General features: G+C 37.2%; 2 protein-coding genes across 2 annotated transcripts in view; both read right to left on the bottom strand.

Moving 5' to 3' along the window:
* The window catches only part of LOC114642878 (interferon-induced very large GTPase 1-like), a 68,868-nt gene that overhangs the window by 52,519 nt on the left and 402 nt on the right, over nucleotides 1-15,947 (bottom strand). The gene's annotated exons all lie outside the window — the stretch shown is intronic.
* LOC114662274 (interferon-induced very large GTPase 1-like) lies at nucleotides 992-8,783 on the bottom strand. Its single transcript, XM_051934901.1, has one exon. It carries the CDS (start codon nucleotides 8,781-8,783, stop codon nucleotides 1,557-1,559), a length of 7,227 nt encoding a protein of 2,408 aa, XP_051790861.1. The 3' UTR covers nucleotides 992-1,556.

Genomic DNA, 15,947 nt, shown 5'->3' with positions numbered 1-15,947 from the left:
TTCTTATATTTTCCCCTGTGCTTTTCCCATTGTCATTTCACAGAAGGCTATTTATATCGATTTGCAAATTCAAAGAGGCATAATTCTGGGAGGAGTTGGGGCGGGACAGAAGGCGCGTGCATGTGCATTACTTTTCATGCTGATCGGGATTTATGTAGTGGAAGAACGTGAAAGTTTGCATATGCACAGATACCTGCATCTGGATTTTTCTGTGCGTATGCACATTCCTGCTTTTGTGCTTACGCCATGTTATAGTGTGAGTTCTACGCACGGCGTTATACATGAGGCCCCTGGTGAGGTGGTCCATGATAGACAAGAGATATTGAACATTTTGCATGCGACTGCACTGTCTGCATTCAGTGGGAAGACTGGTTCTCTGGTTCTACCCACCCTACACCCTCTATAGTGTGGCCAGATTGTCCTTTGGAGCTACTGCAGCTGGAAATTTGCGGGGAGGTCCATGAACTTCGGCATCGGCACAGTTTTCTCATTGTTTCTCATCTGTACCCAAATGACCTGAAGTGCTGTCTATAGGGTCTGTTATAACATGTGTAGTGGCTGATTTCTTGGAATCTCTGTTTGCTCTCTGAGGTCTGCCCTCCACTGTCAATGACAATGAGCCCTAGTTTGTATCAAAAGAGACCTCTTCTTTCCTAGCCACCTAATGCAAACATCACATTCAGACAGCTCTCTGCAATTCCAAGGCAAATTTCGTAGTTCTATTGTTTCTGATATTCAGTTTCTGGAATGGGAAGTTTTTATTTGAGGAGCAGGTAATTATTATATCTGTGCAGCCTTTCCACGGTGCCGTGTTTTGTCCTGTCTTTCTATGTGTTAGTCAATTTATGAAATGAGAGAGTCTCTGTCAAGTAAAAAGATGTTGTATACATGCTGACCTTTGTGTTCTTTTCAATATAACAGTAATCTCTTACTTCCTGATAAGTAAGAAAAACACTCATAAGACAGTAACAACAGATGATACCATGCTGAAATAATTTTATTTGATTATGAAACAAAGCAGAAATTATTGCATATACAATTAAAAAGCAGAATATAATGATGGACAAAAATAAATGATTGTGTTAAACTTGAAGCAGAGTATTCTATTGGTCATCTAAATATATTGTTTATAACAATAGCACCTTGCAAACTTGCAAAATGAAGGATCTTGGGGGAAAGTGGGAACCAACCCCGGAGACGGTGTCAGATAATCACAAGGCAAACTCGAGCAAATATCCATAACTGGACGAGCTCAGAGCTGATGATGAACCTAAACAACACACTTTTGGGACGGGGAAGAAAAAAATCATCAAAGACACAGAGAGAATGTGCAGAGTTCACCAAGAGTGATGTTGTTAGGCAGCAGAGCTAACTACTGAAGCAAAACACACTTTAGTCCGAATTAGATTACAGCATAGGACCAGTAACCGCTTGTGAATTTAAAGTGATTGAACTCACTCTTAGGCTGGGACAAGGCCACTCACCCAAAATTAAGATTAATTTGTGTTACAATTTATTTTTCATTCTTATAATATTTGAAAATCAATCATTCCCCACTATTTCTTCAGTGCTTGAATAACATTTTCCTTAGTAATGGTTTTCCAATGATCAGGGATGTCAGTTAAGCGCCCATTGTATTTCTTCTCCAAGTCTTCTTTAAAGTGACATACAAACCACTTCCAGAACGGCTGCAATGACTTATCTGGTGTGATGGACCAACAGGCGTACTCGGGACCTGCCTGCCGATAATCTCTGTAAGGAATTTCATTGTCTTCTGAAAGCACTAGACGACAGTCACTGGCGACAAGACTCGAGCAAATATCAGTCACAAGTCTGTCAGTTTTGTACCATTTTATACCACGAATTGTCTGGGGCCGATGGAACTGAGCACAGTGATCGTCACCTTCATGGGTTGGCATTGTGTTTATACACATTGCAGAACAAAAAGGACACTTTTTACAACAACCACAGCACTGTCTGAACAATTCTTCATGAGGCTGAGACCTAAACAGCTTTCTATCGAGAGGGATTTTGCCACTAAACTCTTCCTTTAATTCTAAATATGCACTATTCAGTAAGTCATTGATTCTTTCTTTAAAGAAACTCGTATTCTGAATATCCTGATCTTCAAAGCCTCGTACATTATTAATAGAGAAAACAATTTCATTTTTAAGTTCTTTGCAAAACCTTTCTATCCAGGCAGTTGCTTTTGTACGAGTATTTCCAAAATAAGCAGTCGATTTAGAAATGGCCAAAGAAACGCTGCTCTTGATGTTTTCAAGTTTTTCTGTGCATATACGAAAAATTCTAGGACTTCGACTTGAAAAATAGGCCTCCTCTCGTTCTTTAATAAAAGCCTCATAATATGCCTTTGGGTGATCAATGTACTGCTCACATTTTCTGAAATCTAAATTTTCTAAAAGAGACAGTAAGATGTGATTCTCAAGCTTGGATTTATTTCCATTTAACGCTTGGTCACCACATCGTATTTCTGTAGCTATAAGTGCAGAACTTTTATTGTAGACTTCCTGACGGATGGCTTTTTTTAGTTCTCGAGTGACGCAGTCTGCTAGCACAGTAGCTGCACTCGCCCCGCTGCAGTAAATCTGAAAACACCCAAAGTAGTCTTCTTTTTTATTTTCTAGATATTCCAGAGGATTGTTAGCCTTCTGAAATGCATGGTTCATCTCTTGAAATCGCCGTATGACATCACCTCTTAAATGCAACGCTAAGTCAATTGGATATTCCTTCTTAATTTTAAACCTATTTTGGTTACACTTACAGTTTTTTAGTGCTTTTAAAATTGTGTTGACAACTTCATACATAAAGCTTTTATTGTAATCGACTCTGGCTGCCTCCTTTTCTTTAATGCAGTCATTAATGTCCTGTATTATGCTGCTGGTGAGGTTTCTCATACAGAGCTGGTCCTGCTGGTTTATGGTGTGTTTAAGCAGATATCCTTTGTTCATTTGTACATATGCGGAAAAATCATCAATGTAAAGGATTATGGTGTAAGACTTGCTCTGTTTGCAGGAGTCAATTAGTTTCCTTTCAAAGTTTTCCAACAAAACTGCATCAGCATGGGCTTTTATGTTGGGTGGCTGAACATCGGGCATCTCTGATTTCACTCGAGTCACCCACTGAGTCCACATCTTCTGAAAGGCATTTTCTAGTTCTCGTAATGTCAAATTTTTACCTTTAAGGTCTCGTGCCAAATCCTGGCTCCTCTTCATCAGCTCCGACTCATACTTTCCTTTCTGCTCTTCTACTTTTCTCAGACCCTGCTTCATTTTAATGAAATCAGTTAATTTCCTTTCAGTCCCTTTGACAAGCTCTGATTGGAGATCCTTCAAACCAAGTTCAGTTTTTGCTTTCCACTGAATTATTAAGTCTTTATCTTTTTCTTTAGCGAAGTACTCATTCATCTCTTTTGTAATTGCTTCATATTTCGCCTGAATTTTTTCGTCCAACTTGAAATCTCCCGTGTCTTGCAGTGTTTCATTTTCAATGCTGTTGCGAAGCTCATTCTCAATCTCTAACATGCAGCTCCTCAGCCGCCAGCTCCAGTCTGCATACTTTTCTTCCACCTTCCTATACGCCGCAATCTCCAGTGTATTCTTGAAACTGAAGACAAAGTCCTCATCCAGAAGAGCAGACCAGAGGTCCTCCATGCGGGTTTTAAATTCCGAAATCTTTATAATCCCCTCTTGCATTTCTTCAGAAAACAGAGATTGCTTCAATTTCTGAATATTTTCACTGTATCTTGGGTTTGGCGGGGCCATTGGAGGATTTCCTTCCCAAAGGTGACTGAAATAGTGGACGTGCCTGCTGATGTCAAAATTGATAACCTCTGTAAATCGTGAGATGTCGCACATCTCCTGTTTTGCTGCAGTTTGCGTCATGAAATCCAGCCTCTCCAGCAGCCGCCTTCTTCCTTCCATATTCTTTTCTCCTGCTGTTATTTCTCCAACATTCTGATGAACAAAAATGCAGCTTGGACACAGTTTTACTTTTTTCATCCTCATAAAGGCCTGCACTGAGATTTGAAGAATATCCTGCATGTCAGAAGGGTTCTCCCCAAATATATTGATCAGAGTCAGATTGCCAATGCCAATTACGAATGTTGCAAGCTCATTGTCATGTTTCAGAGTAGCTTTGTCTCCGAGCTCTAAAGCTTTAAGTCCTTCAGTGTCGACCACAAGCACATAGTCAAAGTTGAGTTCATTATTTTCATCCTTGACTTTAAGTAGCTGCATGAAGGCTCCTCTGGTGCAACGACCGGCACTCACAGCAAACTGAAGACCAAACATGGCATTCAGCAAAGTTGACTTCCCAGTGCTCTGAATTCCTAAAACGGAAAGAACAAAAACTCTTTTGTCTCCCAGCTTAGCAATAACCTGTTCAAGGACTGAACTCACCCAGGTAATAGCAACATGAGAAGCGTCTCCATCCATCAGTTCAATGGGATGCCCAGAAATCATGAGGTCAGCAGCAAGTTGTGGTAGAGACAGAAACATTTCATTTTTCATATGCTGGGATGCCAACGTCTCATAGATCTGACCAACTTCTCGAAGGAGATGTTCCAGACCCAAAGTGGAAGCCGCAAGTCTGCCTGAAGATACCTCAATTTCTTTTTCGATGATGTCTGTATTTTGCCTCTTTTGCTTTTGCTCTTCCATTTTTGCACACAATTCAGAATGCTTTTCATTCAGTGTTTGAAGCTTTCTTGATGTTAGATCATTCAGAATTTGTCCTAACCATGCCAGGAAGAACTTTTGTCTTATTGTGGATTGAGAGTTGAGATTCTTAATAAATTCCCTCATGACATTATTTAGTGGAAAAGCTCTCTTATACTGTTCTTTTCGAAGACGATTTTTTTCCATTTCAATGTCACCTCTTTGTTGCTCAATGGTTCGATTTTCATTTGCCAGCAGGCGATTGGTTTCTTTATTTTTTTTACACCAGTTGTGCCATAAATTCCCTTGAAGTGGAATGAATTTTTCTTTAGCATCTGACAGTGACATGTCTCTTAATGGCTTCACTGCAGTTTCTGCCATCTTTTTAGTGGCAGTGCAATCTTTGTCATCTTCATCTACTAAAAAATGAAGTCTTCTAGCAACATCAGCACCCTTTTCAATACTGAATTTCACATCGGATTTTGTCAGAAGGCCCTGAATGCACTCTGCCACTTCTTGAATAAGTTCAGACTGATTTCGATTCCTCAGCCCTAATTTCACTTTGGTCTCATGATTTCCTTTTGCAATGTTTGTTTTATCTGCATACAAGCAGATTAGAGGATTTGGAGATTGCACAAGCTGTGTTAATATTTCTTTACATTTTGAATCCAGATGATGTTCCATCAGAACAACAACATTGATGCTTGAAGTTTCTAAAAGAAACTGGACTTGCCTGTCATGTTTTCGTGCATCCCCTCGGAGATTTGTAAATGCAATACACTCATTAAACTGGTCATCCTTGTTTCCAGCTGGACAGTACCACGAGATCTCTACAACCCCATCCATTAGCAGACTCTCATTACTGCTTCCTTTGCAATCCCTGTGATAAAAAGTGTCATGTTTTTGATGGTTTAATAAACCATTCATGATCTGGGACTTTGATGAAGTGCAACGGCCAAACCGCATGAATGTCACCATAGGCACTGGTGTGCTACAGATGTTAGCAGTGATGCTCTTCAGGGAAGCATTTGTGCTGCTGACTGTATCTGCACATTTCCAACTCCTTTTCAGTGGTCTAAAGGACCATATTGGCAATTCAATCTTTGTAGTGGACAGATTGGGCACTAACAATGGAAGAGCATACTGGCAAATCGAGAGCTTGGATGTGATGTACTGCCAGAGAAACATGTCAGAGCAGTGATAGACAGCCATCTGGACATCCATGAAGTGAAGGCTTGCTGGTTTGACACTGCAATCAGTGTTATCGTTATAAATGTCAGGGTCATCCAAAAAGTCTTCCAGACTGATTGCGCTGGTTGTCTGAACATTAATTTCAGAAGATTCGGTTTCTGCTTTTGTTGTTTTAAATACAATATGTCTTGCTTTGTAATCAATCATGAGAAGTTTCTGGAGAAAGCAAAAAAGAACATCATGGTCGGAGGATGGCTGAGACTTGTGCAGAGAGAATTTGTCAATCAACAAAACATCAGACATGGTCAGCTTCTTTGGATAAAAAGACTTGAGCTCCAGCCTTTCAATCACATTACAGCAGGGCGAGTCTGTGAGTGGATGCATCACTGGTTTAGATTCATTTCTTTCACTATTTGAGCATGGTCTTCTCTTCAAAACAGTCCCTAATTTTGTCCTGACGTACTCTGCACTTTCGTCTTTAGTATTTTTCTGGTAGGTTCCATTCACTATGGAGTTAAGCTGGTCCTCTAATTTTTTCCAGACAATAAGCCCCTCACTGAATTCTTGTACAAGGTTTCTAATATCCTCAAGCAAGACATCCTTTAAATTTGACTCCAGGAACAACAAACGTTTCTTCTTCACTTCAGGAGTCACTCTTGTGAATCTATTTGTTACTGTAAGGCCAGTGATGATCACAAAGGCCTGTGATTTTAAGATGCTTTCTCTTCTCAAAGATGAATACTTTTCCATTACTTTGTTAAGCTCATCATGTAAGAAGATGATTTCTGGATAATCAAGAAGTGACTTAAATGTGTTAGCTGTGTCCAAATATCCCACAACGGTGACAATGGAAAGTAGCAATGATAACTCCTCCATTTGCTTCATCTCCCTAAAATGTTTGCATAACATAAAAACTGAAAATGCGATTTTACTGGTCAGGTTTACCTTCACTTCCTGCAAGTCTTTCAGAGAAGAAGTATTTTGAATTTCCGTTTTTGCTAGCTGTAAAATTTTGCAGAGTTGAGATACATTCTTCACAGACTCTTCCTTCTTCGTTTCCCGTCTTGATTCATTCAGCCAGGTCATAATGAAAACTCTTTCCAGAAAGCTCTCTGATTCCTCAATATCTGGAAGGAGAAGCAAGCGCATCTGTGATTTTATGTATGCGCTGTTTTTATTTGGTGATGTCTTATGTGTCGAAACAATGGAATATAAAAAATTCTGCAGTGAAGGGTCTGAAAGACATTCATTGATCCACACCTTACAGCTCTTTGTTTTGTCAATCAGGTTACTTTTCAGTTCTGATAGCTGTATCAAGTGCTGCTCAGGGTCAGAGGCATTCCATGACTTAATGGTACTCAAGACCTGTTGAACTTCTTTGAAGATGATGCCCAGCTCTGCACCAGTTAAATCACTTGTCCTTAATCCAGATAAAGTTTTATACCCTTTAGCAAGACAATTAGCAACTGTTTGTACATTTCTAAATTCTGTACTATGACTGGACAAGATTATTTCCCACACTGGCACCAAATTTTGTCCTCTGTCAATGACAGACCAAGTCTTGCTACTGGATGTCAGTCCAGTTTTCCATTGTAAAAGCTGATCAGCTGCTTCTGGGCCACCAGTTTTTGACACTGTAAGTTGAATTTTACTTTTCAGAATATCCTTTTTCTTACCAGTAACTGATCCTTCTGAAGATGACATCTCTTTGCCACCTCCTGCTGAAACATTTAAGCCAAATCCACTGTAACTGGCACCAATGTAAGTATTTAATGACTCTGATACAATCCTTCTCACCTCTTCAGTTTCTTGAGAGTGAAATCCTTCACAGGAGGCCTTCCACCAGTATATACCTCCAAAATGTAGAGGGCCTTGGTTTGCATGACTTCCAAATCTGTGAAAAAATGTTTGGATCTCTTTCAACTGAAGCTCTTTGTCATTAGTATTCATTACAAGTATTTCAATCCTTTTGAGCTCATCAAGTGCTGCTTTTGTTAGAGTCAGATCTGATTTGTTAATAAAGCATGAGGCGAGTGGAATGTAATTATACTTTGTGGTGCAGATGTAGCTCTTCTCTGTCAATGAACTTCTTGCTCTGGTAAATTCTGAAGATGTTTTTTGCTGCAGTCGTGCATCTAAGCTGAAACCCCATCCACCACCTTTAACTGCAGCAGCAATGCTTCTTCCCATTTTTTCCATCAGTTTTCCAAAAGTGGCTTCTGATTCATGGGATGAAACCTCAACTTGTTCAAAGACCTGAGTATCTTGTGGTCCAGCGAGAGAGAAGGACTGATGGAGATCTATCAATTGCTCCCTCTTATTCATAAGGTCCTCAAGTTTATCTGTCTTGTAAATTCCCTCTAAGGCAAGACCACCAGATGCATTCTTAACAATCTCTCTATCGGACAGGTTCTCACTCTTTTGAAGTGAGGACTCCATACAGTCCAGCTGTTTCTGCATATTTTCTATCACAGCTTTCAATGGGTCAGTTGAGGTTGACCAATACTCGGGGGGTATTTCAAGTTCTGTCTGAAGTTTCTGCTTTTTGGCTTTCACGTCATGGTCGCTCCGTTCCTTGCCCTGCTCATACAACGCTCTCAGTTCTGTCAGCATACACCTGCTCTCCTCTTGTCTTTTTCTGGCCTTCTCTAATCGTTCCTTTTGTAATTTTTCAACTTCAGACTTGTCATCCTTTATATTAAATACACTTTTAAGTGCTCTTTTCTCCCAATCTGCTTTGCAGTATGGTAAGAGTTTTTCATAGTCTTCTCTTCTCACATATGGCAAGGCTTGGACAGAAATGATACCCAGCTTTTCTTTTAATTTTGGAAGCCAATAGGCAGGGTCGAGGCCGACATCTTTAAAATGCTTCTGAAGGCCTTCTGCTTCCTGCTCTGGAATAGAGCTGTCGGACATCTTAAAAGAAACAAAAAAGAAAATGTTTATTTATTATTATTACTTACTGTTGTTTGTGTACGGAGCCCCATAGGTGTCAAGCCACCAAAAAAAAATCCATTCAAACGAATTAGTAACTCATTCAAACAGATTACTTTTAATTTTTTTCTTCTTTCAGTAGCTATTTATTTTTCCTGGTATTCAGTTTAGTGAATCGGAACCATAAGCCAGCCAATAGTTTCCATCTATTCTGGGCTGTTCAGTGCCATTATCAACTAGATTTTAAATCTTACCTTTTCTTCTATTAACGTTTCCACCACTGACTCCGGAATATCACATTCTCAGAGAAGATCCCATAAATCCATTGTCGTAATGTCTCAAGCATTTCAAACACATTTCAGGACTCCTCAAAGTAACCATTTTAACTGTGGTAATCATCAAACTAGTTCCTCTTCCGGTTCACTGATTTTAACACACACCTTACAATTCACTTACAGTTCATTGAATAACCATATGGGGCTCCGTAATAAGAACTGGACTGCAAGGGGGAAAAATAATAATAATCTGTTCAAATGAATTCATACAAAACAGGCTCCATACAACTGAAAAAGAGTCAAGGAAAAAATTAAAATAATCAATTCAAATGAGTTACATAATTCATTTGAATGAGTTACTCGTTTGTTCAATCGAGTTATGTAATTTGTTGGAATAAAAAATTTTAATATTTTACTGCTAAGCTTGGAAAGCAAAAAAGTGTAATTAATCACAGAACTCAGAATTTTATCTGACAGATAAAAAGCAAACACTGCATTAGTATTTAACAGACTACTCAATGGTTATTTATAAATCCTTGAGCTATAATATCACTAACCACAGTATGAGTATGTCATATAAAGAGGATTTTGTAAATTCTCTCTGAGGATTTTCAAACCTTGAGTTGACAACAGTTTCTAAAGCAGCTTCAACTTATTGGATTTATTTTTGTATGTTGCTCTTCATGAACTACAGCCTCAAAGTGCTTTAACAAGTTTACAGGTAAACTACAGATATAATAAATATGACTGGGTTTAAACACACAGTAAAACAAATTGTTGTTTTTGAAGAATTTATTTTAAAGTAAGAGCCTGAAAAACTGTACTACAGTAATTCCTTTAATAAATTTAAACACTTCAATCATGTCACCTCTTAATTTTCAATTGTTTAAACTGAAAATGTCCTTCTACTTCAATATGAGGACAGACTGAGGGAGTTGAACATTTGCAGTTTAAACAGAAATTGAGGGGTGACTTGATTGAGGTGTTTAAAATTAATTATTTATTTATTATTTATTTATTTATTTATGTAATTTTATTAATTTTATTGTAATCATTCATACAAATCAATCAATTTTTACAAAAAATAGGATTGAAAAACAAGTCGACCCCCACCCCTAAGAGAGAGAGCACGGCCAACGGGGTAAAACTTAAGGCTTGTAAACATACCTAAATTGATGAGTTTAATAGGCCAGTAGAGATGAATGGAGAAGAAAAAGAAATGCAGAGATAATTGCTTCCTCTGTGCTTTAAGAGCTTATTCTAAAATTTTATTGATTATATCCTGCCAGGTTTTAAAAAAAAATTGTGCAGATCCTCTATCTGAATATTTGATTTTTTTTCCAATTTCAAATAGTATAAAACTACGGTTACCCACTGACTTAAAAGAGGAAAGTTAGGATTCTTCCAGTTTAGCAAAATAAGTCTGCGTGCCAAAAGTATAGTGAATGCAATCACAGTTTGTTTGTTCTTCTCCACTTTAAACCCATCTGGAAGAACACCAAACACAGCTGTTAATGGGTTAGGAGGGATTGTGACACCAAGGCTGTCTGAAAGGCACTTAAAAATTTTGGTCTAGAATAATGTTAATTTGGCGCAGGCACCAAAACATGTGACCAAGTGAGGCTGGGACTTGATTGCAGTGTTCGCAGGTTGGATCTTGCCCTGGAAACATTTTGGACAGTTTAAGACGAGACAGATGTGCTCGATACAGCATATCATTTTGAGTTGAATAATTGTTTTTCAATTATTATACGTTACTTCTTATTTTTTTTTTTTTACCCCAACAACTGTAAGCACCAACATAATAGGCTCCTTAGCCATAATACCTGGCAATAATATGATACCAAGGTTAAAGCTATTGTATGAAACAATGTACTACCTTTACTTAAGATTACAAAATGTCCTCAAAAGCAGTTAGTGAACTTTGTGAGCTGGAACGTAAAAGATCTCAATCATGAGAAAAAAGGTGTTTTCTCACCTAACACGCCTAAATGCTAAGATAGTATTTTTACAGGAAACTCACTTAATAAGTAAGGAGCAGTTTTAAATGCAAAGAGATTGGATTGGCCAAATCTTCATTCCAGCTATACAAAGAAAACTAGAGGTGTGGGAATTTTAATACATAAAACAATCTCATTTGTAATATTCGATCATGAAGGGCAATATGTCATGGTGATGGGTAATTTGTATAAATCTAAAGTAACTTTGATAAATATATACGCATCTAATGTGGATGATAGAGATTTCATCCAAAATGTATTTGCATCTGTTCCTACTATGAACACTCAAAATATTATAATGGCTCGAGACTTTTAACTATGTTTTAAAACCAGACCTGAATAAGTCTTCAATTACAGTAGCGATAACATCTAATACTGCAAAAATAATCACACAGTTTGTGATGGATCATAATTTATTAGACCCATGGAGATTTTTAAATCCAAACTCAACAGCATATTCCTTCTTCTCACCAGTACATCATAGTTACCCAAGAATTGCTTATTTTTTTTATAGATAATAATTTATTGCCCACTATCAAGTCTTGCAAATACAACACGATTGTTATGTCCAATAATATCCATCATGGAGCTTAAAATCACTATGCCCTATACACTCGTATTGTAGCTGGCATCTTAATGCCCTGCCATTAGCTGATTAAAACTGTACAGAATTTATATCCAAGCAAATTGATTATTTTTTACAGACAAATGCATCCTCAGAGGTCTCTGCGGGAATACTCTAAGAAATTCTGAAGGTTTATTTAAGAGAACAGATTATTTTGTAGGTTTCACACAAAAATAATTTGGAAACCAAGAAGGCATCAGAGGTAATCAGCAAAATTACCAGAATTGATCAAGAATACGACAGGTCATCAAATGAGGTACTTTATAGGAAAAGACAGGTTTTGCCATCAGAATTTAACGTCTTGACAACAAAAGAAATGGAAAAGCTCATTTTTAAATCACAACATCATTATTATGGACATGGAGAGAAGGTTAATAAGATTTTAGTGCAACAAATCCACAAGCAGGAAGTTTGCAATTCAATAACAGAAATTGCCAACACAGATGGTGATAAAAATCATTAACCATAAAAAATTTAACCCACACATGTAGAAAGTACAATATGTACATATATTCTACTAATTTTAAGAAACAAGAACACAATCTAATGAGATTTTTCGTGCATTACAAATACCACAGCCAGTTATTCTAACTGTAGAGGAACTGGACAAACCTCTCGACAATCTCAAAATTAATGGATACTATAAACGCACTATATTGTGGGAAAGCAACAGGCCCTGATGGCTACCCAGTCGAATTTTATATAAAAAAAAAGTTCAAATAAATCAGCTCCACTATTATTAGCAATGTTTATAAAAGCTAGAGAAAACAAAATTCTACTTCAAACTTTTTGTCAAGCATTAATCACTGCCTTTCCAATAAAAATTAGGACTTATTACAATGTGCATCATACAGATTTGTTTCACCTCTGAATAATAATGTTAAGATATTATCTAAAGATCTATTTAGAAGGACTGAGAAAAAGTGCTTCCTTCTATAATATCACAAGAACAAACCAGATTTATTAAAGGCAGACATTTAGCTTCTAAACTTCAACATCTGTTTAATGTAATATACTCACCCACAAAATCTAATCAAATCCTATTGTCTTTGAACACAGAAAAAGCACTTTATATGGTTGAAGGGGAATACCAATTCAGCACATTGCACAAATTTGAGTTTTGCCCAAACACATTTCCATGGATAAAACTACTTTATACCAGTCTAGAAACCTCTGTTTTTCTTAACAACATTATTTTCAACTTCAAACTAGAATGTGGTACTAGATAAGGATGCCTCCTAACACCATTGAGCCACTGGTCATTCACTTTCAAAATACATCAGAGATAAAAGGGATTACCAGAGAAGGACTTGAACAGAAGATATCACAATATGCAGATGATATGGTACTGTATATATCTGATCCACAAACTTCCATACCAGCACTACCAGATTTTCAGAAGATATCTGGACTCTAAATTAATTGAATAAAAGTGTGCTTTTTACAGTGAATTCTCTGGCTCACTACATTAGACTGGACAACTACCCACTTATTTTAATTGATCATTCTAAATACCTAGGGGTAAACATCAGAAGTAAATTTAAAGATTTTTTTCAATACAATTTTGCTACCAGAATGGAAAAAATTTAAGAAGATGTGAACAGATGGTTTACCCTCCATCTCACATTAGCAGGGAGAATCAATGTTGTCAAGATGAAGATCCTTCCCAGGCTTATCTTTCTATTTCAGAGCCACCACTGCACCACCCTAGAAACATTACATGTATTAATAAATTTCCAGCCATGTCAGTATACTTGTTCAGATTCACACAGCAGTCTTTCTGCATTTAGAATATTGTCCCAGAGCAGCCTGGGTCCAAGTCTGGTGCTATTCTATTGCAGGAATATCTTTATAAGAAAGAATACAGCTTGTACCCTCTGCATGTCCAGCAATATGTTCTGTTTAATAACTGTCCTAATAAAGCAATCATTTTCTATATTTTATTATAACTCTTGACATTGTTTTAAAGTTCTGGGGTTTCATGTAAAATCCTGCACTAATAGTCAAATTGTTTTTTTGTTACCGTTTATTCTACGCAGGGCTGATTCTGAACATTTTGGTACCCTAGGCCAGACATCCACTTGTACCCCTTTACTGACCATCACCAACGCTCACATGTGTATGCAAAGCAATTCCATTCACATCAGTTTTATGTGGTTTGTCAGCAGGTTTAACAGAGAGAGACATAATAACACACACACACACACATATTTTATATTTATATATATATATATATATATATATATATATATATATATATATATATATATATATATATATATATATATATATATATATATAAATAATAAATATATAATATAATATATAATATAAAACCCAGCCAGCAAATATAAACTTAGCACAAATAAATATAATACTCGTGGTGAAACATTAGATCGAACATATCAGACCTAAAAATTAAATCAACATTTAGACGCGACTGATGCTTGATGCAAATTCTAACTGTTCATCCTATGATTTAAGCCAGCATCTGTTTAATAAATTCGAACTAATTCAAAACAATAATACATACAATTGGAATGACAGAGTATTTAAACCGGTTGCTTTTTTTTCCTTTGAACCTGTTACATGAGGGCAACAAATGAAATTGAGACTGCAGCTGGTGAGTCCTGTCTGATAAAGCAGATTGTGCTTTCCCTTATAAACTTGTCATCATGCGTCCATTACAGCACACGTAAATACAGGGCAGCCAAGATTAGCTTCATAAGAACAGTATATTTTTTATTAATACACAAAAATACCTAAATTATTTGTGTATCGACAAATAAAGCAAAGACGCAAATCAAATGAAAAACTAAATGCGAAAATGCAAAAAGTTATTAATCAAAAAACAATTGAATTCAAATAGAAAACTGCAGCAACAAGACAGAAAATGAATAAACAGCGAAAAAGATGTTAAACTCAAAGGATATCCATCCATTTTCCAACCCGCTGAATCCGAACACAGGGTCACGGGGGTCTGCTGGAGCCAATCCCAGCCAACACAGGGCACAAGGCAGGGAACCAATCCTGGGCAGGGTGCCAACCCACCGCAGTCAAAGGATATTGATACTTTATTACTTGAACACTTGTTACTATCTGATTATAAAGTCTTTTACACACATTTAATGTGTTTAACGCTGTTAGGTTAGGTTGTGGTGAATTATATTATATGGAGTAAAGCGCAATTATTTTTTGATTATTTGAGAGCCACTGACTGTAAAGTTTACAAGTGATGAAAGAGTTTAGCGGATTTCTGTTTGTTGTTTTTTTTTTTCTTTTTGCCGTAGAGTAGGAATCAATAAAAATATACAATACAACGCACTTTAGTGGCAACATACATTTCATTTATAAAGAAGAAAACGCTGACGTGAAGCCAAATATGCTTCTGTGGCCACTGCATACGCCGTTTTTAGTTGGTTTTTTTTTATTTTCCTTTGGCCGTTTCAAATTAACATCACCCCGCTCGCAACTCTGAAAAATCCCGAAGATATCCTTGTACCTCTGCTCTGTCTTCCTCCTCTTTCTGTGCTTCTTAAGGTTTCGATTTTTTCATTGATGATCGGTTTCACCGTCAGTACCGACCACCGCTTCGCTTCACCTCCTCACGCAAGCTCACATACCCAATAACTGTCTCTGTCCGCTGCAGCAGACACACGTGGGAGGGCGGGGCTCCGCTTTTCTGGGCAAAATGACTTTACTGCAGTCTGCAGCGTTGACTTATTTGTGCGCGTTGAACGATGTTTTTTAAGACATTTAACGGAGTAAACGGATACGCTTTAAATAAGTTAAAATATAAAGCTGATGGAAACGTGTCTCCTTGGTCGCCAGTAACAAAATCAGCATACTATACTACCACGAATAAACTGAGATCATTGTTCAAATGAAATAATGTGCATAATGTTGACGAAGAAGAAAAATGGCACAAATGAATGCGACTGAATTCATAAGAAAATATCGGCAGCTATTCCTCGGTTGCTTTTAATGAAGTTTAACTAAGTTCGGACAGCATTCTGTATAAAGGTCGCATACTGTGCTCCTCCCACATCCCGATGTTTATGTGTTCGAAGACATTTCCTCCAACAAAAAGGTTAAAAAAAAGTACGTGCCTGTGCGCCTTCTACCACCTCATGAAATAAATATATACATTTCCCACAGCCAAACACCCCAGAATGAGTATAAAACTGCGATTCAGTAACAATACTAAACATGCTGACCCGCATGCGGTTTATTACGTTGCTGCAGA

The sequence above is a fragment of the Erpetoichthys calabaricus genome, chromosome 12 (assembly GCF_900747795.2).
Source record: "Erpetoichthys calabaricus chromosome 12, fErpCal1.3, whole genome shotgun sequence".
Taxonomy (NCBI): Eukaryota; Metazoa; Chordata; class Cladistia; order Polypteriformes; family Polypteridae; genus Erpetoichthys; species Erpetoichthys calabaricus.
This window is presented reverse-complemented; position numbering and strand designations above follow the sequence as displayed.

Bases quoted from the DNA above. Each gene is read 5' to 3' on its own strand.
- LOC114662274 (XM_051934901.1), bottom strand. From the start codon at position 8,783: ATGTCCGACAGCTCTATTCCAGAGCAGGAAGCAGAAGGCCTTCAGAAG.